This window comes from Ruditapes philippinarum, unplaced genomic scaffold, assembly GCF_026571515.1.
Source record: "Ruditapes philippinarum isolate M1 unplaced genomic scaffold, ASM2657151v2 ctg2775_1_1_1_1, whole genome shotgun sequence".
Classification (NCBI taxonomy): Eukaryota; Metazoa; Mollusca; class Bivalvia; order Venerida; family Veneridae; genus Ruditapes; species Ruditapes philippinarum.
This window is the reverse complement of record NW_026857983.1, coordinates 104,703-129,158: the sequence shown is the minus strand read 5'-3', so window position 1 is coordinate 129,158 and position 24,456 is coordinate 104,703. Positions and strand designations below refer to the sequence as shown.

The following is a 24,456-nucleotide window of genomic DNA, read 5'->3' as shown; positions in this document are numbered from 1 at the left end:
ATATTTTAAAAAACTAAAGGGGGGGGTGGGGTTACTTTTAAAACCCTTTTGGTTTTTTGGCCCCCGTTTTTTACGATCTTTCCATATTGTTCATTTTAAAATTTTTTGCATCGGAACAGATGTTTGGTTGTTTTCCGGGCAGTCCTTTTACTGAAAGCTTTTTAAATCCACTTTTTGGTTCCATATGTTTGTAATGCGCTGCTATTAGATGCTCCAGTCCGAATGATTCTCAGGACACGATGATTGGGGCCTCTCAGTTCCTGGATTGAACCAGGTAAAGTTCTGTTCCATACTAAAAGAAAAATCTATACATGTAACTTCCGTTCAGAAGGGTTTCCAAAAATGATCAGAATTTCATTGTATTTAATCGTAAAGAAAATTATCGATCCATTTTTATTTCTTTAAGCTGACAAAATTGTAAATGATTAAACGTTACCCATACTATGTGTTTATAAAAATCTACAAAGGATAAGGAAACAATGCAATAAGCTATATACTTGCAGTAAAAGAAATGAGAATGAAGATCAACAAGGCAAAGGCAACGTTCACAGGATGCAGATTTACAAAGACTTTAAATACCAACAATAATCAAGAAAATACCTTCTGAATTCCTACTGAAGCCGGAACACATCACAGGAAGTTCATCCGAGCCATCTTGACAATGCCGGGTACCATCACATACTCTGCTAACATTCAAACAGTTTAGTCCAAACGAGTCGTAATATGGAAACACTTCGCACATGAAATGTCCGCGACAACTTTCTGAAAATAGTCAAACTAAAAGGGCGAATACATACGCTTGATATTAAGTAAAGTGCTTAACGTTTGTACGCTATTTTATCTGTAAATGTATAAACCTTTCGTCATCGTTTTACCGGTATTTACAAATGCAAATAAATCACTGTTAATTTACTTTGTAAACAGAGCAAAACTGTTCAACTATACAATGCTATGTTCTAATGAACGACATTTTCGCAAATTAACGTGGTTTGGAAATAAACCTTATATAATATTTTGAGGGATGATCTTCCTTAATACTTTTACGTACCTATAACACGGTCTTGTATATTAAGATACCGCCCGCTGGTTCGTCTTTGGTTCAATAAATGACTTGATTTTCCATACGTTATAAGTGACATCATCAATATTGCTGTGAGCAAGCACTCCTTAAAAGATAAAAAATTGTATCATTGTTGCAAGATGATAATTATGATGTTTTAGAAACAATGTTGCAAAATGAAACGAGGTTTTAGAAACAATGTTGCAAAATGAAACGAGGTTTTAGAAACAATATGTTATGACAATGATCTTTTGGAATAATAGAACTTGTACTACATGTATCACTTTCCTAACTTCTTACTAATATTTACTAGGCATTAAAATACTTTTTAATTATATATTTTAATATTTTTAATATACATGTACAGTAAATGAAATTTTTCGATAATAAAAAAACTAACTTTACATTTAAAAGTTCTACATATTTTGTTTTAAAACTGCTTTGAATAAAAAAATTAAAAAATATTTTTAAGTATAATACCTGAAAATATGCCCTGTGTTCCATTCTTAAATGTGTGTTTTATTGTGACGATCGTGTTGATACGCCTCATCAACCAATCATTTTATGAAGATGTATTATAAATTAAGCGCTAACAAAGACATATATTGTCCGCGGTGTCAATAATAACACTTACGTTGATCAATAAAAGCGTGATTGATGTTTCTATTGATTTACGTTAAGTAATTAACTAATATAACGTTTACCATCAACATAGGTAGATACCTTGAGCGCATTCATGTACGTCGACGTAACTTTTAACAGATACAATATTGTGTAAAGTTGGTTATATGCTAACTTATTACATTAATTACATTATTTGACATGCCTGTGCAGCAAAATAATGATAAAAACGAATGTTTTAAAACTATTTACGGTTAGGGGAATATAAATTTGCCAGTAACGTTATATAGTATCTGCTTGCATGTTAAAAATATGTCGTATCAATTGTGTTCGTAAATAATATTTTTAAGTACAACAATAAAAAATAAAAGATCCAGACGTGTTAAACTAACGTGTACCTTTATCCTTTTCAAATGTATTCCCCAAGTTCTATGTAGTAAATTTTCAAAATAAATGTGCTCTAATGATTATATGGCTTTTGAGAATGACGTCAGATATACCTCTTAACACCATTTGTTTGATGGGGTTACGGCTTTTCGTTTTTTAGCAATAGTTCATGATACTGTCAAAGATTTTTTTATATCTTAAATTTTTTCGTCGATATTTGATATTTAACAGAAGAGACTGTAGATATTTATTGAATGAGTTAAATTAAATTAATATATAATGCTAGCCTCTGTCGAAGCAAAATACCATACTTTTTTTCAATAGTTTTAGTAATGAAACATATAAATGTAGTATGCTATCTATCACATACATAAGAGAAAGACTGCTAATAGTTTAAAATAAATTTAAAATTTTTTTTTTTTGGGCGCGCAAAATTTCAAGCAAAAAATAAAACATTTTTAAAACTATGTTTGTATAACGCAAAAAACATCCCCTAAAATATAAAGGCCAAGCCCCGTCGTGCAATACATTTTTTATTCCTTTTACGGAAATCCAAAATTTAAACACTTCCCAACAAAGGTCAATATTTTAAAAAATAAGGGATTTCTCCGTTTTAAAATAAAACGCTTAGAAAAATGTTTTTTGGGAAAAAAGTATAAGTAAAAAACCTTGGGGAAATTTTAGGGAAAAATTTAAAAATTTTACATATTATTTCCCAAAAATTTTATATTTTATTTAATATGAATAAAAAGAAAAAAAAAACACGACAATATAAAAAATAACAAGGGTTTTAAACTTGAATTTAAATCAAATTTATTATTTCCTTTTGGAAAATAAAATATTTTATCAATACATGATCAAAAACTTTATCTCTGATTTTCTTGTTTATGTCTTGACGTCCCTTCTGAAGTAGTTTTTTTTTCGAGAACAACGCTTAAGCAAATAAGATGAATGAAATCTGTTATCCCAGTTTAATTAAAGCATTTGATAATTTATTGCTCCAGATGACTTCAGCGATGAAAAAAAATCATTATTTAAATATTTGCGTGGTTATAACGTAATAACAATTATGCACTCCATCGTTAAAAATAATTCCTTAGTGTTGTAATAAAATTTCAGATGTCTTAGTAGTTGGTAATATGATCCCTCTCTTTATTTATTTCTACTTCTGTTTGACATTATTTAATCAGTTAATCCAGTGCTTCACGAAGTGCTAGAGCCCCGAGAGGACCCAATCCTCCCATTCCGCCGAGTCCTCCAAGACCTCCGAATCTTCCAAGACCGCCGAGCCCTCCGTATCCGAAACCTCCAAGGCCAGCATAGGGAGAAATTAGTGGTGGTGGCGGTGGTAATATTTGACGCGCTCGGGGTAAAAATCCTGGTCTAGGTAATACTGGTACCGGTACTGCTACAAGATTCAAAGCATTTGATTGTAAAATATTTTTAATTATAAATAAATCGTTTGTTTATACAATGTATATGAAAAAGAATACATTTAATTCCACTAATGTGAATTTTAATCGTCCTTTTAATCGTCATTTTCAGACAAGCAAAAAATAGTATTAATTTTTCCAATATCTTTTCCAGTCGTTAGTACGTAATGATATAAATCCAGAGGTATGGTAACATGTCAATTTATATTCTTTGAAATGTCTCAAACTTGTTTTGAAAGGTCGTGAATTTAGGATAACTGTGATGGTGTTATATAAGTCATACGGGTGTCGGTCATTTGTTCCATAGCTGCTTTCTTGTTAAATTATTTATAGATTCATGTTTATTTTTCTTTACTATCTTAAATGACAATTTTACAGTCATATAAATTCAAAATAAAAAGCATACGTTTTGATGCTTATCAAAACAATCATTTTTATAGGCATATTTAAGCAAACCCAAAATTCTTATCTTATTATTATTTCTCAAAACCCTTTTTTATTGTTTCTTCCCGGGGACAAAGTTTTTTCATTTGACCATCTTAGATGAAACTATGTGTTTTGTACTTCTTTTTGCTCGTTTTGGCAGTTGGGCAATGATAAAAGTGATTTAATTATTATAAGGGGAAAAGTAAAATAACCTAATTTTCTTTTTATTTTTTGCGTAAATAACGAAACTATCCCATGATGCATGTTCAACAAACACTATTCTCGTGTCAGCTGCTTAACTGCTCATACATTTTAAATTTATTCATGTTAGAATAGTTTTAACACATTGTAAAGATTGAAAAAATATCTCTGAGGCATAATGTGCCCTTAAACTCTTTTACATTCAATATCTATACATCTTTCTTACCTTGTGGGGGACCTATAACTGTCCTGTGTTTTTTTGGAGTTGGTTGCAGGTGCCGGTGGTTGTTGAAGAATAATAATTTGACGATTCGAGCCAGACTTTGAGCCACCATTTAACCACCATTTTGACCTTTTTTTCATGCCCGTCACCAGTATGATGTTTATTATCACCTTGGCCATCGTTGAGTATCCTCCCCTATGGTCTAAAGGAAACTCCTCACCTTGGTTATTTGAATGTGAATCGTAAACAACGATTCCACTTCCTACAAAATCGGTTGAAACAAAGAATTATAAACTTCAAAAAAAGTTTTTTAGTAAAATCTAATGCTCCATCAAACAAATTTGAACTGATAATCAACGTAATATTTTGATGGTTTTGACCATTGTGAACATATAACAGCTGCTTAGTATTCTTATTACCTCCATGACCTCCATGACCTGCTGACCGCCATTTCCTCCGCATTCGGATCGCAATTCATCTTCACCATTCTCACAATGTTGTATACCATCACATACATACATTGCGTGCAGGCATGTGAGACCTAGTGATTGTTCGAAGGGAAACACCTTGCACATGAAATGCCCCGGGGACCTTTTCTATAAAAAATTTTTTTATTTAAATTTTTAACCAAAAAACGAATAAAAAAGGGTTTCCCAAAAATTATAAAATTTTTTCGAAAAATTTCAAAATTTTTAAAAAAAAAGAAACTACATAAAAAATCTTTGAATTAAAAAAAGGCTCCATTTTAATTAAAAACCAAAAAGTAAATTAAATTTTTTGAAATTTTGAAATTTTTTTCAATTCTTTAAAGTTCTCTTTCAAACTCACATAAAATGTTTATTTATTTGGGTTAATTAAAATTTTTTTAAAAACAAACCTATAAAAAACATCTTGGGATGTTTAACCCTTCGCCCCTCCTACCCAAATGGGAATAAAAGCTTACAGGGCCCGTTTATGTTTATTATTATCAAAAACAAGAAAGTTGGGAAAAACATACCTTAAAAAAGGGTTTAAAATAAATACCAAAGTTTTCCCTGAAACAAAATTTGACGAAAAAATAAATTCACCCCAAAATTTTTTCATTTCAGAAACATTTTAAAATAGATACATCTTTAAACAAACGTTTCCCGGGGTTCAGCATAAACACAAAATATTTCTGAGTATAAACAATATTTTACCCTTTTTATTTTACAAAAAAATGGCAATATATATAATTATAGAATATTGCGCATCTGTGACATCGATATTTGTTGGCTGTCATTGTGACCATTCATAAAAAATTAATTCTTATTTTTCATCATTGAATAGATGAATTATTTGATATTATTGGTTTATGGATTCATATAAAAAAACGTCACAAGGGGCCCAAATGTATCAAATATGTGAGCTTGTTCATTAATAAAATTGTACCCGGAATCAAAATAAAATTATATCAACTTTCACGCTTCAATGAGTCCTTCTCTACCTAGGTCCGACTTTTTTTCTTTATCAAAGCTGTTACTAAAAAATAGCACAACTTAAAATTTTGGCGAAAATCTTCGTAAAGTGGTATATTTTGACACTTTCCAAGAAAACGTCCATATTTTTTTTGTAACGGTAACGATGGTTCTTGATGACGAATGTCATTTTAATGTATTTTAATTTAATGTTTGGCCAAAATAACTGAATCAGTAGAAAAAGTTTTGCAAACGGTAAAACGCTTTTTTGACAATCATGGAAGTATGGACTGAATTCATCATAACACTCATATTGTGACATGTTCCAACTTTAACATTGAGATGTATTTTATCATTATAGCCTTGCTTCTTGATGACGAACCTAATTTGAATTGATTTGTTATTGAATATTTCGACACATTAACTGGATCAGTAGACTTTTTTGCGACCCTTTAAAAAAGGTTTTTGGGCAATCCTAGAACAAAAAAAGGTTTCAGGGGCCACCCGCCTAAAAAATAGGTTTGTTTTCGCATAAAAATAGTCTTAAAATGGAAAAAAGAAAAAGTTTTTTGGTGTCCCCCGTATGAGTAAAAAATTTAAAAAAAAGGGGTTTTTTTTAAGGATAGGGGAAAGGGGTCGTTCCCCTAAAAACCAAACCCCTCTCGATTTGGTTTTCCCCTTTTTTCCCCTAATTTACATTTAAAAAAATGCGAAGAGTTTTGGTTTCACTCGGGAAAATGTTTAGTTTTCCAATAACCGGATAGGGGCAAAAAAAATTTTTAAACCCCCAAAACCGAAACCCTGGAGAAATTAAAAAGGGACGTTTTCTGTTTTCAGAAATTTTTTTTGGGGGAAAAAAAATTCTAATTTAATGATTTGTATTTCTGGCGGAGGAAACACATCGCATTTTATATTTACCATTAACTGTCGGATTTAAATCGATAAAGTAATATTCTGTTTGGAATGGCAATTTTAGGTTGCGGGGTGTAATTTGAAAGATATTATTTCTGACATATTTCATTTCATTAATGTATAAAATAAAGATTTGGATTCAGATTCAGCATTATTTACTTGGATGTACGAATAATAAGAGAGCAACGTGTTAAAATTATTACGGCAGTTATCTGCAAATAATAAAAAGATATAAATGGCTTACAAAAAAAAAACATACATCAATATCTTACCGATATTTCTTTTATTTTAACAGCAGTTTTAAATACATATATTCGATAATATTTCCATCTTTGTTTATAAAGTTGTGTTCAATTCATCAAAGAACATGTAAAATGCTTTTACCTTCCTATGAACTGAGTTCATATTTAAGCCGCAACAGGTATATCCAAATCACTGCCTATGGTATGTCACATATTTGTAAAAACTACAATCCTATGTAAAAGAAAAAGACGAAAAAATCAATTCTTTAAAAATGTAATTGATTAAAAGAAATCGATTATTGTGATTGATGTTGTAAATGAGGTCTAGTTAATTACTTCATTAGTTTGCATCAGGGTGTGCGGTTAAATCGAGAGAGAAGCGGAACGCATTCTTACATGAAAATAACTCAAGTGTGTCTTTTAATATTATATGAACAAAAACTTTACAGGATAAGTTTAATTCACGGCATTCATTTCCCAATCCTAACCTTTTTCTTTGGTCGATTTCAAATCGAATGAAGTTTAATTCATATTTTTCATTTTCCAAACTATTATCTTCCTTTTCTTTAGTCGATCTGAATACATAGGGACACAGACATTTTATAAACGAACAAAATTTTAACAAATGCAATAGAAAAACGTCCGGTTTTTCATATTCTCGCAGGTAAATGAAATGTTGCACGTGCTCATTGGCTGTACGTTTGACGTTTAATTTAAAATGTAGTAATAAATGTCGCAATCGGTAAAGAGGAGCCTATTTCATGGCGGGAGGCTAACAGGCTTCTAAAAAAGTGTAAGTGTAAGAAACTACCTAATACAATTTTATTTGATTTACTTTTCATCTTTATTGCTTTAAAATCGAGACTCTATTTTTTTATTATTATAAACGAATGTATATTTTTACAAGTTTTAAGAGAGAGAAAAATGCAATATCATTAAGTTCATATGCATAATTATATATAATTTAATCAAACAATAATTAATGTAATAAATAATTAAAACTTGAATAAAAAATGAAAATCTCATACAATATAATGGTATAACTTTAATGGTCTTAATTTGGTTAATCACTTGCAGTTTACCTTAGTTAATCTTTCAATGGACTGTGCTTATAGTTATAGAACCGATATAGTTATAGAACTGACAAAAGTTCTGTTTATTTTCCCCCGATTATTTCCCGAAAACATTTATCGTCAGGAAAGAAAAATTTATTTTAAAAAAATGTGGGGAAATTTTTATTTTAAATTTTTCAATTACCCCCGAAATTGCTCCCAAAATGACTGGCTTTTTTCGATAAAACTAACTAACAGATTAATTTTTAAAGTAAAATGTAACAATTTTTAAGCTATTTGTGCGTGCCCCCACTGTGGGACTTAGTGGGTTTCTTTTCACGCGGGTTTAGTTTTGGCAATTTTTTGAAAATGCGCATCATGTTAAAAAAATATTTTAAGTATTACAAATAAAAAGTGTTGTGTGTTTGGGTAGAGGGCCCAAAATTTCAAGACTAAATGAAAAACTGATGTAAAACAATTTTTCAAGGAAAATTTTAAAAGACATAGCAAAAATTGTCCCCAAAAAATCGCCAGGTACCCCAGGGGGTATTTAAAAAGAAAAAGTTTTTTTTGAAAACATAAAATTTCAAAAGTGGTATGCAAAATAAAGAATTTGGGCGAAGATAGATCTTTCATTGCAAAAAGGGTTTCATAGGTTTTGGGTTTAAAGATGTAACTTATGTGGGTTTTCTTTTAACTTACTTTGATTTACGTGCTCAGCCCAAAAAAGGGGATGAAAGAAGGGAGTAAGAACATACAAGAAAATACAATGCATTCCTTGTGTATATCAACTCATGAATTTTTCTATCGTAACTATTATCTGGAAGCCAAATAATCTTTTCTTCAATGCGGCAAAGTTTGAACTACTTTTAGATTTCAATTCAAATTTTATTAAGGATGAACCTTTTAAACTTAGAAAACAAAAAATGTTTACCTTTCAACAGAGTCACGGAGTGACGCTATTGAAAATTCTAATTTTCTTTTAAACAGGGTAGTTCTATGCTTTGAATAATCAATATTGTTATGCTTATAAATCTCGTCGAAATCAATATAAAGGTAAGAACGTGTTCAGTGTATTACAACCATTTTTCCAAAAATAATAAAATAATCAAAATCAAATTAAACATTTACTATATTTTGTTAATGATTAATCAAATTCAACCGGAGTAAAAGGCAATAATTTTAACTGTTTTAATAATATAACTTAAATATAACGGATGAAATTTAAAAGTGTAAAATTGAGGAAATATTGTTAAAAACAATAATTCTCTAAATTTTAAAAGATGCGCACTTCTAAAGTTGCCTAACTGATCGCATGATAGAAATCCACTAAGTACGCGGTGTGGGCACTATATTGTTACATGAACATTAAAACATTTAATCTGTTGTGTTAGTTTTATCTTCATACAGATTATTTTCAGAGCGATATTTCCGTTGACTTTATCTAATGTTTATTTATTTGAAATAAGCAAAAAAAAAAAAATCGAAATGTCTTACTCAGTGTTCATGTTATTCACGTTAGACAATCTATGATAGCAGCATTATAAAAAATGTTTGTCTATTGGTCATTATAGGAAACAAATTCAACGTTTAGATTTACCGTGAATCCCTAGAAATAATGACCCTTTTACACAAAAACTGAACATGGCCTATACTAAAAAGCCAGGGTAAGTTTCTGCAATAAAAACAAACGTGTTCAGGAACAATTTAGAAACTCTGGCGAGTAAATAACAGTCCCAAATATGTTGTGAAAGTACCACATAAGCAGCCTCCACTCAATTAATAAACAAATTTTATTAAATTAATAATATAAGTGTATCACACATTGTAACATGTCTTGTTTGTTAGATATTGTATTGTTGTTATTAGATAAATACTTAAATACAATTTGTGGAACAGAATAAAACTGTTTCAAAACCTTGAAGGCCAATGTATTATTTTCTAGTGGCTGCCAATTGATTATCCCTGTCTTAATGAATATGCTTATTTACCGCAAAGTAGAACAAAACTAAATCATAAATAAGAAAAATAGATGAATGAAAATTATACAAAACGATTTTAGTGATATTTATTATTTTGATATTTCAAATTAAAGGTAAAATGTATTTCCATGATATCTTCAGGTATTTTCAGACAAATAATTATTCTTAAGATCAGGATGACATTTATAAAAGGTCCCAGTGCTATTGATCACAAGACTGATACAGTCAAGAATGAAACGTTGGAATTTCCTTAAACATGGCATGTTGTAGAATGTGATAACAGAAACATAATAAGCAGAAAAAATGAGGTCGCCGTTCTTATTCCCTTGACTTGGACTATTTTGCTAAATTAAAGGGAAGATAATTTACAATAAAGGGAAACAATACCTTAGTTCTTTCTTATTTTCATGAACTTACCTTCGTTTTAGTCAATATGCAAAATTTTAAGAACGAATTAAGATTGGATAGTTCTTTTTCTACTTCTCTTAACCTTTTCATTTTTTTCTTTAAAAAACGGCCTTTCTCTTAGAATGTTATGTACCTTTACTTTCATTGAAAAAAGGAATAATACCAGGAATTGAATTTTTTATGTATTGTGCTAAACAATAAGAAGAAAAACATAATCCAGAAGTAAAACCAAGATTTCATTAACGTATGTATAAGTTATCTGCCCTTGAAATGACCTCAAAAAATAGACAAATCTGATTAAGTGGCATAAAACTTTAAAACGAGAACGGTGATCCCATCCTTTTTTTTATCGCTCAAAATGTTTTTGTTTTAACACCATGCCAAGTTTAAAGACATTCTATTAATAAACAGTTTTTATTTATCTGATATGTCTATAAGAAAACTCTCGAAAACGCCCTTTTGTAGCACTTGATTTTATTAATTTAAGGGATTTTCTATGGACGCTGGAACTAATCTTCTAAGAACTTAACGAAACTTTCGAATACATCAGATGTGAAATATTTATTAATCTATTTATTTAGACCGTGGCTGAATGGTTCATGTCGTTCACTGTAAACCACTTGTCCTTCATCGCTGTAGGTTAGAGCCGCGCCAGCGTCTTCGAATGCTTCCAAATGAGAAAGCCATCCATCTAGCTTACGAAACGAAGCTGTATCACCTATTCTGTGTTAGTGGGGCGTAAAATACAACACAAAATTATCAAATTACACTTCAATGTTATTCTTACAGCAACATTATCTTTAGAATGGGTACCCAGGTTATAATTATAAGTAGTTTTTCAAACTACCAATTGCTTCCTTAGGCACATAAGTGTTTATATGTAAGCGGGGGCTGATAGATAAACGATCAAGTCCATTATCTTCAGGACAATAAAAAGCTATGTTTGCTAGTAAGTTATATTAGAGGATAATGTTAGACTCATTTTTCGACTGGTTCCGTTTTCCTGTATTATATTTGAACAAGTTTGCTTCTTTAAAAAGAAGCATGCGAGAGGTATTTTTGCTGCTGTAGAAGATTTGTTTAATTTGAAAATATTTGGGGATATTATATGGCATAAAAGACACAATGAATGGTTATAAATTACAATTATTAAACAAAATAGAATTTATTATATATATTGCAATTAAAGTTTGTTTTACACTTCATCTTTTTTAATGTTTTAAAAGATTATATGCCGGAGTAATGGACTTTTTTTCTTGGCGCATTAGGGATACTTTTTCTACAAAAAAATTGTAAAATTACTTAATGTAAATTAAATGATATATATCATTTAAAATTTGTATTTTAAATTCAGTTCCCTTTGTAGAAAAAGTATATAATTATATATTAAAAGTAGTATCAAAATAAAAGTTTCTAGTAAAGTTCAATAAGCAAATTTTCGGTCACTGTTTTGTTAAATATAATGAAGCATTTCCTCTACATTTTCCAAAACGGGTATAAAGTATGATAATCAAACAATTTTAGTCCAGGGTTTGCATAAAAAATGTTAATATCATTTGATTGGAATAAACAGTATATACTGTTATATACTGTTATACTGTTATATACTGTTTATTGGAATAAACAGTATATAAAGCTGCATGCCTCCAACCACAATATTAGAAGAAAATCAAACTTGAGGTAAAATTTGTGCCATTTGCGCCAAAAAATCTCCCTTTGCGTTATTTAGACATACCGGTTCAATACACGGTTCACTCGGTCATATAATATGTTTGTTTGTTGTTTGTTTCATTGTACGCCTTTTCCCAACAGTATTTTAGTCATATAGGCGGGTAGTTTCCTAACCATGGAGAGTTACACCAGTACTAGACAACCTTCCTCCACGCTAAACTAACAAAAAAAAGCATCTCTCGGGGATCGAACCCACGCCAGAGAGTTAACTTGATAAAAAGTCATCAACTCTAACCCCTCGACCACGGAGGCGGTATATAATGTACATGGTGATATTGTAGCTATAATGTTTACTGTAACTATTTATCAGAACATGAAATAGTATAGAAAACAATACGGTAATCGATTTATACAGTTTAAAAGATTCAACGGAATGAAACATCAACGTAGTGTTAAGTAACGTAAATAAATGATATTTTCCGATTTTTCTATGTACCGATTTGTTCACTTCGATGTTAATTTTTCGTTTAAGTTAAGCCGTATTTTGAAACGGGGCATGCGCAAAACAATTTTTGTAGACTGCTCCTAATGATTTTACGCTTAAAATGAGATTCATTCACTGCAATCAGATACGCAAAAATGGATGCCGCCAGCAATCAGTCTGAACACTATGGAGAGGTCTGATGACCTCTCCAATAAAGTATTAGGTAGGCATGTTTGTCATTTATTTATACTTCTTAGTTCATAGAAATATGAAGTACTTGTACTACTTATTCGAATATTCAGTAAGAGTATATGTAAACTATATCAGACTTTTAAGGAACATCATGTGTTTTAAGTATATTGTGTTACTTCAAATGTAAATAAAATTAGAAGAAGATAAAAATATTCAAAATTTATGTTTTAAAGCTTATCCTGCTGTTATATTTCAAATGTATAGAAAATCATTTGTCATAGTTAGTTTGCCTCCCAAATTAAACCTTTGTTTCGACTTTACTATGCATCTTATTCCGACAAGCCTTGTATGTAAAAGGAAAGCAAATAGCGAAGACTGTTATAAACACATTTGTCTTGAAATATTTCAAATATTTTACCAACCGTTTCACTCATTTCAGTCTCGTTTTAATATGTTTTTATATGTTTACATCACCTCTTCACAATAAAAGTAGCAAACGAAGAAAATAAACAGTTTTTATGTTTGTCCAATTTCTATTTCCCACTTTTGTTAACATTGATTATAATAAAACAACAACTACGCACATAATAAAACAAAACAACTAAAAACACACCAATTAAGCAAACATACATATGAACGACAAAAACAAATAGAAAAAAATCTACATCTAAATGTTATTCATATGTATGTTATTCAAAACTGATTACAGTACGTATTCTTATTGAACATTTAAACATAATCCCGCAGATATTGAAAGCGTACTTATTGAAAAGTAAAACATTACACGCATACTTATTACAACATAATCCCACAGATAACTGTACGCATACCCATTGAACATTTAAACATAATCCCGCAGACAATTCAGCGCATTCTTATTGAAAAGTAAAACATTGCACGCATACTTATTGAATGCTTAAACATAATCTCACGGATAACTGTACGCATACCCATTGAACATTTAAACATAATCCCGCAGATATTGAAAGCGTACTTATTGAAAAGTAAAACATTACACGCATACTTATTACAACATAATTCCACAGATAACTGTACGCATACCCATTGAACATTTAAACATAATCCCGCAGAAAATTGAACGCGTACTTATTGAAAAGTAAAACATTACACGCATACTTATTGAATACTAAAACATAATCCCACAAATAACTGTACGCATACCCATTGAACATTTAAACATAATCCCGCAGACAATTGAACGCATTCTTATTAAAAACTAAAACATTATCCCACATTTACTTAATTAGACATCAAATATAATCCCACGAATGACCGTACAAATAATAATTGAACACAAGAATATAATTCCAATGATTAACTGCACACATGTTTAGAACATTAAAACCAATACAAACGGATATCTGTATGCATACTTATTAAAGTATAATCCAACTGGCAGCAAAAAACATACTAATTGAACGTTATAATTAAATCCAAAATAAAAAATCGCATAGAAATATCTTAAGAGACCGTTAAGATAGTAAAATAATCCCACTGACAAAAACGTAACGATTTGAAGCTCGAGAAAATAAGGTGTATGCAGCAAGTAAACGTCCTAAACTATAGACTTGTAAGTAAAGCAGAATCCCCGATACACCACAGTTGAATCACGACAGTAGAACGAAATTGACATTGCATTGCTCGAGGATACAAATGGCTGTGACAATTTTGTCGCAACCCCTTGATAATATTCTTCATGAACGTAATCATATGGTCCAGGACCCGAAATATAGTATTGTGGCTCTTCATCACTGTTTCCAAACAGCACACCAAGGCAATACTGTGTTGTAGCTATTTGAAACCGAAAAGGAAGTTAAAAGTAGCTTTTTTATGTGAATTAAATAAATAATAAATAACCTTGTTATATACAGGTAATAGTTCCATTATATAATTATTTGAACTGCAAACGTTTTAAAATCTTTTTATTCATTCATTTGGTTTAAATGATTTATTATGTTACCAAATCACAATATATAAATCTAAACCACGACGCTGAAAAATAAATATTCTTTATAAATGACGACATACTTACCATCTTTTACATACACCCTATCACAACATTTTTCAGTGACAAAATCTGTGAATTCCACTTGAACTTTTTCGTTCTCGCCTGCTAGTATGTACCACTGCATGTTGCAATTTATGGGGTAACTGTTTGGATACCCTGGTGAGCATGTACTCTGTGGAATACTATCAGCCTGGAGAACTTTTTAAGAACAAAATGTTTAATAAATAGCCGATATTCAGTATAAGTCCAATATTGAATTTATCTAACGAGTGGAATAAAATTATACCATGCATCTGGCAAGTATCTAATTATTGTATTCAACAAGAATGAATTCTGTTTAAGCTATTGCAAGGGGCGTGGACGGTAGAATGCATCTAATACTGGCTATGGACAAGCTCAATCAAAGCAACCCCGCAGCATTATTATCCAATTTCGCCGCTTTGGGCGTTCATTAACATATAAAAAGAAAGATCAGCATAAAGAGGGCGGCATTCAACAAACGCAATCAAGCAACATCTGACCACAATGACGGGACAAGCAGGACATCCTATGTTATAAAAAGACAATTATTTTCAAAAATGATGAGCTATTGTTTATAATGATTTAAAAACCTTAAAAAGTGGTTATATTTTTACTGTACGCATTATGGAACAGTCACTTGAAATACGTTAAATTTATCATTTTTGTTACTTCGAAAGTGTCAAGAAATGGTTCATATATTTTATTATGTAGTAGCGTTTTATCATTCTCAGCATAGTATTATGATAGCTTTACCAAAACAAAAGACTGATCTACTTACCAACAGTGTTGGAGATTTGACCCGGCGGATCACAGGCACATGTGTAACCTACTGCTAAGCGTATACACTGGGCGCTTGATACACACGGATTGGGATCACATACATCAATTACTGGAAGCATTGTAATAAGTACAAACAATGACTCATGACCTTGTAACATACACATATTTATATTCAATGTTCCAACTTCTTCACTATTTTATAAGTTATCCTATACGAGGCAATGTAAAGTCCCATAGGTTTGACCAATTTTGACTTTAGGGCTATTATTTTAACAAACAGTAAACATTTCATATAAAGCAGCTTACCTTCATCCGTACAATTTAAAAGGAGACACAGGCAAAATTTAAATTTCTTAGTTTTTAATTTTTCATTCATTATTCTGTAAATGTCATCAAATTGAATACACTAAACAGTAAAAAGAACAAAACTTTTCTCCATATAAAGAATAAAATGGTGTTTTCCTAACTTGACCCGCGTGGGTCAGGTTAGAGCGCTATGATTTCAAAATAGTTGTTACTGTGTGCTCTGGAAACGTTAAAGAACCTGTCAAATCAATTACTTAGACTTGTTTTAATCATACAATATCCACTGTACCTGTTATAGTAACTTCCAGGGTTTTTTTTTCAAATCACATGACTTGTTTTTAAACTATTCGGTGATTCTGTTGGCGATCAAATTTCGTTCAACATATATAGATATATTTAAGCTTCAAACCCAAAATATAAAGAATCTATACAGAAATTCATGCTGGGACTTTAGGAAAAGTCATTTTAGGGTGATTTGAGTACAGAAGATCATTTTTGTATTTTTGTCATTATTTTGCCTGTGTATCCCTTTTTAACAAGAATTGTGAAGCTCACAATTCTGAAATTTAAAACACTTTATGTTTTAAAGTGCACGAATCTATGTATTTGTTGTCTTGGGATTGTAAATCATTGTTTATACTGTGAATAAAATGATTACAATATACCTTGATTGATGTTTGCCAAACCTACTCAGAAGCTACGAAATATTCCGGACCATCGTATTCCCTTTCATATCATACTAAATTACATATACATTATTTGTTCCAATTCTGACAAGAAATGGCCAAATGTTATATAAAAACATTAATTTAACGGTCTGTTTTTTTTTCCTTTTTAATTTCTATAACTGTATACACTTTTACAACGTTAAAGAAATATACTCAAGCGAAAAAACAATCCAAAAAGTTGTCACCAGATTTTTCAAGTGGTTATAGAAAATTAGAGCAATACAAAATTTTTTTTCTAGGTATATGATTCACAAAACTTTCATAAAGGTCTTTTAAGCAATACTATGTGGCAAATAAAGAAGCCCCGGCCATAGAAGTTATCCACAAAAAGGTAAGGCTTCATGCAAATAGAAATGTGTCGTCACGCCACGGATGCCCCGCATGCAGCCAACATTTCAGATGTTACAATATTTTGTTCCAAATTTGTTTGCACAAACAATTTTTTTTTCATTTTAAGTTTTAAGCCCTAAAAACTTTTCAATATAAACACAAACCATTTTTATAAAAAGTTCAAGTTGAAACTATTCAGTGATAACCTTTTGTAAAATGCATATTTGTTGCCAAAATAATGACTACATACATTCCCACCAAAGTAAGAGTGCTGAAACTAAAAATTCAAAATTGTTCCAACAATCAAGACAGATAACTTTGTCCAATATAACTGAACCACGACCAAATTCGAACTTGAACTGCTTATTCCTAAGATGTATCTATACGTCAAATTTGAGTTGAAATTTGTACAACCATTGGGAAGATAATGAACGGTGAAAATTTCTGAGTTTAAGAAGGATAACTCTGTCAGCTATCATCAAACCATAACCAAATTCGAACTTGACCAGTGTATTCTTATGAAATTTCCATATCTTAAATTTGAATTGTATATGTACAACTTTTGGGGTGATAATGAACAAAAACTGGAAATTTCATATTATTTTTAAAGTGAAAGGGGCATAACTCTGTCAAAAATCACCGAACCATGACCAAATTCGAAATTAACTTGAGCATTCCTTTGACATATCGATATGTAAAATTTGAGTTAAATGTGTAATACCGTTGGGAAGATAATGAACGAAAACTGAAAATTTCATATTATGTTCAAAGTGAAAGGGGCATTACTTTGCAAAAAAATCATCGATCAATGATTAAATTCGAACTTGACCTACGCATTTCTTTGATGTATCTTTATGTTAAATTTGAGTTGAATGTGTAATACCATTGGGAAGATAATGAACGGAAACTGAACATTTCATCAAGGGGCTTAACTCTGTCAAAAATAATTGGAACATGACCAAATTCGAACTTGACCTGTATTTTCTTATGATATATCCATATGTCAGATTTGAGTTGAATGTGTGCAACGTTAATAAAATAATGAACGGAAACTGATGATGACGGAATAACAGAAGGACGGAATGATGGAACAAGGAAGCACTATATGCCCCAGCCATTTTATTGCGGGGCATAAAATTCTGAGCTCTTGGCATTGCAGTTTTATACGATTATACTAAAAATGTTTTCCTGTACAAGTATATTGTAAACATGTGGGCATGATCAACAGATGCTTACAAGGCAATGTTACATGACCAATATCTAAATATAAGCATTGTAGATTCCCAAAATATGACTTAAATGTAATTTCCTTGAAAAAACTATATTACCGAAATAACCCCCGGGGTTGTCTCATAATAAGTTATATCTCTATCAAATAGTTTTATTGTCTTTTTATCGTTTAAAAAGATACAGAGCGGAATCTTAACCTTAAAATTCATACAAAATGACTAGGTGTGACCATGACCTTGAGCTATGGAAGGTAAAAAAACTGCTCTCTGCACATAATTTCTTTTGTCATTTCAATTTCCTTCCTTTGATTCAAAAGAAACATGTCGCACACGAAATTGCTAACAGGCAGACGGGCGGACGCCAAGGTGCAATTCTAAATCCGTCTTTTATAGGGCGTAAAAAGCATTTAAAACAATTGCGGATGACCCCTGACGACGTTCATCAGCTTAACAAGAGTATTGCATGTCCTAGTGAGCTAGAACTGAAACAAAAAAATGAAACTTAATAATGTACATACCTGTTCCACAGGTTTGCCCCGTGTATCCTTCAGCACAATCACAATTGTATGTATTAACGCCATCAATGCAGGTGCCGCCGTTTAAACAAATTATGTTTTCGCAATCGTCTATATCTAATGATAAAAATGGTACACGTGCAGACATGCGCACATATAGCGCCATGTTCAGACAAGATTTTGCTGGGAAATGTTAAACAATGCGTGTGTTCGTGCTATATAAGATTATTATTATTCACCCTTTAAACTTATAAAGGCGACACAGTTCATAAGACTGATTGTATTTCTATTATTTAGAGAGCATTGTATTTGATAAAAGATTTCTTTTTTCCGGAAAAACGGTTTTGAACCCAAGAATCCTTAATTTTGTTCTAATCAGACAGACAGTAATACAAGTGGACGCTGGGACCTGCTCGCGCGGAGTTAATGCTGCAAGGAACTTTATTTAAACTTTACCTGTCTCACAGTTTACACCTGTGTACCCCGGTATACACTGACACGTATAATTATTAACTTTATCAATGCAGGTACCATCATGCATGCATGGTTGATTTTCGCAATCATCTATATCTAAATATTTTAATGAAAATAAAACAGAAAACGGATAACTATATCACATGAAATTGTTTTTTCATATTTAACAATTTAAAACTTGTAAGATAATGTCGTATATAGCCCACAGGGTAAATTTAATCATTTTTTAACATACTTGTCTCAAAATTTATTATTTGAAATATTGTAAAAGTCCTTACAAAAGACAGTTTGTAATTCAGTCGGGTACATTAAAGTGTAAATGCTACAACAAATGATTTTAAAGCTTTACCAATTTCACAGTTTAGCCCTGTGTACCCCGGTTTGCATTGGCACGTGTAATTGTTCACTTTATCAGTGCAGGTACCATTATGCATGCAAGGTGTACTTTCGCAATCATCTATATCTAATTATGAAAATATATATATCAAACATCACACATAAATATAAAAGTAATATTGAAGACAATAATTAAATGTAGTGTGAGAAAAATCTGTTTCAGCGCCGGTACGCTTTACCATAGAAATTTAACATACAAAAGGTTTAAGATCTTGTAACTCATATTTTTATGGTTTTGTATCATAAAGCTGATACTCAAATGTAGATCTATTAATATTGTGCGTTCAAACAAGCGCTATTTGAAAGATATTACCGAATTTACATTTCTTGTAAATAAAGGGAGCTAATTAGGAATATATTTTCGATATAGTCCAAGCAAAATGTTTCAATAAGAAAATGAATGCATACATTTAAATGAGTACTTATAATGCGTATAAACATTTGCAGTACATCTTCAACATATTCTAGGATGTTTTGAAATTGTTTTAGAATAATAATTATATACATATATAAAAATTTCACTTAAGTGTTGTTACATCTTTAATTACAACATACAGGATCTTTAAACAAATAAGCTTCAATTTACAATCTGATGAAAAGGATGTCAATGGTAAAGTTATTTTATATGCAAACGATTTACTTTTTCTGAGGTAGTTCTTCTCTTAAAATTTCATAAATGAATATTTGTAATTATATGGAAAAAAACTCTTGCACTTTCAATATTTGTTTGAATATTCTTTTTCAATATATCTAATGTTTTGTAAAATTGAAGCCAATGAAACAAGTAGAATAGACGATACTGGTACTGAATGACAAACTAACGGACAAACAGTTTCAGTACTATATGTCCAAGTACAAAACAAATATTTGAAATATTCGAGTAGAAAGAAACAATGAATAAAAACCTTTATTCTATTTTAAGAGAATATATGTTACTTTATCTGATTAAAGAAACAAAAATATAAATACTTCATGCACTCAATTTAAATGATATTTACTAGTTTCGCAATACAATCCGGTGAATCCGGACCCAGAACAATTACAGAGCAACAATCTATCTTCTAAATAACATTGGTTTAGCTCCATACAGTTACCTAGAAATAATAAAGAATTATAAAATATCAGAAATGGAAACGCCAATTTTTTTCTTTATAATCATAACATTATCAGTAAAATCAAAGATGAGTTTAACCTGACATATAAAGTAATTACTGTAAATTTAAACAAACGTGTTTAAAGAAGGATTATAATTGCTTATCTGAGTGACGTCATGGACGGGCATCTAAGTAGAAGCACCGACAACCATTTTCCAAATGTAGTAATCTTGATTTTGAATAAGAAGACACTTCTTGACTTTCATGAAATGTCAGAAATATTACTGATGCGAAAAGAACTTACAAAAATGACATTAAATAAAATATGCATGTATGTGCGTTGTAGGAAATTAAGATAAAGGAAAAGTCTTGAAATCTATGCATTGAAATGGGTGTTCTAATTTATGTTATCTTCCAGACAAAGAGACAAACAATAAAATGATAGATAAGGAGACTTAAAGATGAAAAACAAGCACTGGTGTGAGCTTTTATTTGATTTGTATGCTTTAGTTTGCTTATTGAAAAGTAAACTACTTACATGTGTAGCAATATGATTTTACCGTTGTCCCTAAGTTTATCTCTAAGCATGTATCACCCGCTGGACACTGTAAATAAGACTTAAGAATAATCAAAAGTGTAGAATATACATTTTGATAAGACCCGTTTTTTCAGAGAAGAGGAAGAAGTTATAAAACGTCAATAGGCCCTACGATTCATATTTTATTTAAGGTGCATTACTGAGGTACAAACCCTTTAAATGTTAATTTTAGAATTTTGATTTGGATAATTAGGCACATATAACTTTAAGCTAATATATAAAAAGGCTATTAAGAATCATGCTTAGAAATAGAAAAAAATATGCTTGACCCGTTCCGGCGCTTTTCAATTCCTTTAATTGAGAGTTCAAGAAAAAGGAGTGAACAAAATGAACTGAATTGTGCACACAAAGTGTTTTTTATTTTCAGACCTTCATCAAATGGTACACAAATTTTGGCAACAGAAACAATAACATAGTAGATTAAATCAACATTTATTAAAATAGAAGTAGTCATGTTTCAATGATTCAAAACAAATAACCTCTTTAACAAAATTGTGTAACATGACAATTGTGTACCTAATTATCAACAATAAAAGTATAAACAACATTGAATTACTTAATATTGGTGTACATAAAGAACAAAATACAGGCAAAAGGATTACATTAAATAGTGAAACATTGAGTATCTTATTATAAAAAATGTACAAACCACAAAAAATACGAGTCAGTAGTGTATTTCAACAACGCCAATAAAAGAAGAAACAGTATTTATTAAAGTGAAAATAAAACAATTTTTTTTTCCGTTTCACCAATGGTTACATCAAAAGTTAAATACGTGACATAGGTTGCCACAAAAGTAAAATGTGAACAGCATAATATGACTTGAAATAAATTTACCTCATTTATGTGGCATTTAGATAGATAAAATGACATGAAATTCAGGAAATACAGAAAATAAGAATCCCTAAAGAAAGCCCAACACAGCAAAATTGAAAATGATTCACACCAATGACAACCCACGTAGCAACTACAATCAATGCGTTTTTAATGTTTCTTCTAACATTTATGAGTTGAAAAAGAAAATTACCTCACTGTCATCAATACAAGTAATTTTTCCTTTCGATTTACCAAATGATGATTTCCCAGGTGATTGCCTCTTAGCACGTGTCACAGAAGCATTCGATTCTGATGTGTGAAGGACCACAACAAGCAAAGCAAACAACTAAAATAAAAATATATAACATACATTGTTTGTTTGCAATTCATTTGACATGGGGCATTTATAAATACATTGTATGCATTAAATAAAACTGGTAATTTACTATTTCTTATATCTGTTAAATTTGGCGAGTGCTGTCAAAATGAGCCAACAGCCGTCCGGTCAGCTCAATTAGTAGGGTGTTGTACTGAGAATCGGGCAAACCGGTTCGATTCCCGAACTGTTTAGGTCCTGCTGATGTGATTGATCATGAGATTCTTTTCTACGGTCATTCGCATGTGTACTGTACATTTGCACTGGCATGTACACAAGTTATAAGTTCATTGCGAAGGTGAAGGTAACTTGTAATTGTATGCTGCCTGACAGCATGTCCAGGATCTGAACTGTGCTCTGAATATTGCTTACTGACGTGATCCGAAGTAAAAACTACCAAAGAGCACCACCAAAGTTAGTCAATATGTTAATGTCAAATACTTATGAACAAATCAAAATCTGAAGCAAGGTATTATATGAATACAAAGGTTAGCAATACATAAGTTACATATGAAAACAATACTCGCCACAAATGTTCTTTGAAAGATCGCCATCGTCTTGTTAAGATGCAATATCAATATGAATCAATATAATCAGCAAAAGATTATAGAGCTGAAAAATTAGACTCGAAAATGTTACTATGCACTTTTTTTTTCATTGAAATTTAAGCTTAAATTAAAATGTGTGTTCAAAGCATCACGTCTGATAAGGTCTTATCACAGCATATAAATTCAAGCTTTGAGGTCTAAAAAATAGAGATAATTTTTTAACACATTTACAATTAGATGTAGATGAATAAACATGTGCAAAAAGCTCTGAATAATCTCTATTTCGCAAACTTGTGGAACCTGTACTCAAATAATAAAAAAAACGATTTCAATACAAAATCATTTCATTTTAAGATGAATGTTTATAGAAAGACAAGTGTCCTAGATGTTATGATGTCAACATGATAAAATGAAATGATTTAAGATTATACGTATAATATTAAATCTTTCATTTTGAAGCTTATTCAATTAATTAATCAGAAAATAATAATATTGGCATACAAATGCAAGCATATATTATTTTCTTAATGTGAATTTGATGTACGACTTTAATTACAAGATAATGAAATAGTAAACCTGTTTTATAGAACAGTTCACATCTCTCATAAACTTTAGACGGACCTTAAGTTGTCTCATTTCCAGTGAAGAAAGCTATATATTTGCCATTTGTAATTAAAATGATTCTTTGAAATGTAAGCGAATATAATTTCGAAATACTTGAATAAAGAATGAAAGAAAAGTCAGTGAAAATGTTCGAAATAATTACCTAACGGTACATAACATTTTGTTACGGAACTATATTTGTTAACGTACAATTTTCATGAAGTGTTTTATAACATAAAAATATGGTATGTTACAACTCTTTTGAGGATCGACTATCACATGGTGAAAGTAACATACATGAGTCGCGCCATGACAAAACCAACATAATGCGTTTGCGACCAGCATGGATCCAGACCAGTCTGCGCATCCACGCAGTCTGATCAGAATCTATGCTGTTCGCTTACAAATCCTATAAGTAAAGGAGCTGACAGCGATGGATCCTGATCAGAGTGGATGCGCATGCTGGTATAGTACCATGATTGTTGGAACCCATTATGTTCGTTTTGTCATGGCGCGGCTCATGTATCGATTGATTTAAATTAAAATATTTCCACAACATGATATCATTTGAGCAATAGCAGTCCACTCTCCATCATCAGGATGAAATTATCACTATCAAATATAAATTGTCTACATTGGTATTATTTTGAGCAGATATTTAAAAATCTGAAAAAGTACAAAACAAAATCACGAAATAATCCAAAATCCATGTGTGTTGGACTCCGTTTAAAAGAATACAATGAATCTAAAGATACATCTCCTGTTAAATGAACATAATGGTTTGTATTTTAATACTTAAATAAAATGAGAAAGAATATCAAATAATAATCATTCTTACCTTGATACATCTGGTGAACAAATGTACAGATCTAAACATCACAGC

General features: G+C 30.8%; 3 protein-coding genes across 5 annotated transcripts; all 3 read right to left on the bottom strand.

Annotated features, from left to right (window-relative positions):
* Positions 1–161: 161 nt before the first annotated feature.
* On the bottom strand, positions 162–1,659 carry LOC132751663 (uncharacterized). The gene is made up of 4 exons (XM_060741877.1): positions 1,541–1,659; positions 1,049–1,166; positions 601–762; positions 162–292 (listed from the first exon to the last, which is right to left on the bottom strand). The coding sequence occupies exons 1-4, from the start codon at positions 1,562–1,564 to the stop codon at positions 162–164; spliced, it is 435 nt and encodes a 144-aa protein (XP_060597860.1). The 5' UTR covers positions 1,565–1,659.
* A 1,523-nt stretch (positions 1,660–3,182) lies between these two features.
* LOC132751662 (claw keratin-like) lies at positions 3,183–4,463 on the bottom strand. Its single transcript, XM_060741876.1, has 2 exons — positions 4,355–4,463; positions 3,183–3,476 (listed from the first exon to the last, which is right to left on the bottom strand). The coding sequence occupies exons 1-2, from the start codon at positions 4,461–4,463 to the stop codon at positions 3,259–3,261; spliced, it is 327 nt and encodes a 108-aa protein (XP_060597859.1). The 3' UTR covers positions 3,183–3,258.
* Positions 4,464–13,775: 9,312 nt separating this feature from the next.
* Positions 13,776–24,098, bottom strand: LOC132751657 (fibropellin-1-like). 3 transcript variants are annotated; one of them, XM_060741866.1, is made up of 10 exons: positions 22,950–24,097; positions 22,258–22,392; positions 21,171–21,237; positions 20,537–20,632; positions 19,492–19,605; positions 19,125–19,238; positions 18,672–18,785; positions 15,559–15,669; positions 14,784–14,957; positions 13,776–14,542 (listed from the first exon to the last, which is right to left on the bottom strand). In XM_060741866.1, exons 1-10 carry the CDS (start codon positions 22,974–22,976, stop codon positions 14,307–14,309), a joined length of 1,188 nt encoding a protein of 395 aa, XP_060597849.1. In that variant the 5' UTR covers positions 22,977–24,097; the 3' UTR covers positions 13,776–14,306. The 3 variants fall into 3 exon arrangements, with proteins under 3 accessions (XP_060597849.1, XP_060597850.1, XP_060597851.1); XM_060741867.1 differs by lacking the exon at positions 19,492–19,605 and having other exon boundaries at positions 22,950–24,095; XM_060741868.1 differs by lacking the exons at positions 19,125–19,238; positions 19,492–19,605 and having other exon boundaries at positions 22,950–24,098.
* Between the last annotated feature and the right edge of the window lie 358 nt (positions 24,099–24,456).

Excerpts from the sequence above, each read along its gene's own strand:
- LOC132751657 (XM_060741866.1), bottom strand. The coding sequence starts at position 22,976 with ATGGCGATCTTTCAAAGAACATTTGTG. Across the intron at positions 19,239-19,491 it reads AGGGCTAAACTGTGAAATTG|ATATAGATGATTGCGAAAAT; the intron begins GTAAAGCTTTAA and ends TAAAATATTTAG. Across the intron at positions 15,670-18,671 it reads GGGGCAAACCTGTGGAACAG|TAATTGATGTATGTGATCCC; the intron begins GTATGTACATTA and ends CAATGCTTCCAG.
- LOC132751662 (XM_060741876.1), bottom strand. The coding sequence starts at position 4,463 with ATGGTGGCTCAAAGTCTGGCTCGAATCGTCAAATTATTATTCTTCAAC. Across the intron at positions 3,477-4,354 it reads AGTTATAGGTCCCCCACAAG|CAGTACCGGTACCAGTATTA; the intron begins GTAAGAAAGATG and ends TGAATCTTGTAG.
- LOC132751663 (XM_060741877.1), bottom strand. The coding sequence starts at position 1,564 with ATGGAACACAGGGCATATTTTCAG. Across the intron at positions 1,167-1,540 it reads AACACAGGGCATATTTTCAG|GAGTGCTTGCTCACAGCAAT; the intron begins GTATTATACTTA and ends TTATCTTTTAAG. Across the intron at positions 763-1,048 it reads TATACAAGACCGTGTTATAG|AAAGTTGTCGCGGACATTTC; the intron begins GTACGTAAAAGT and ends GACTATTTTCAG.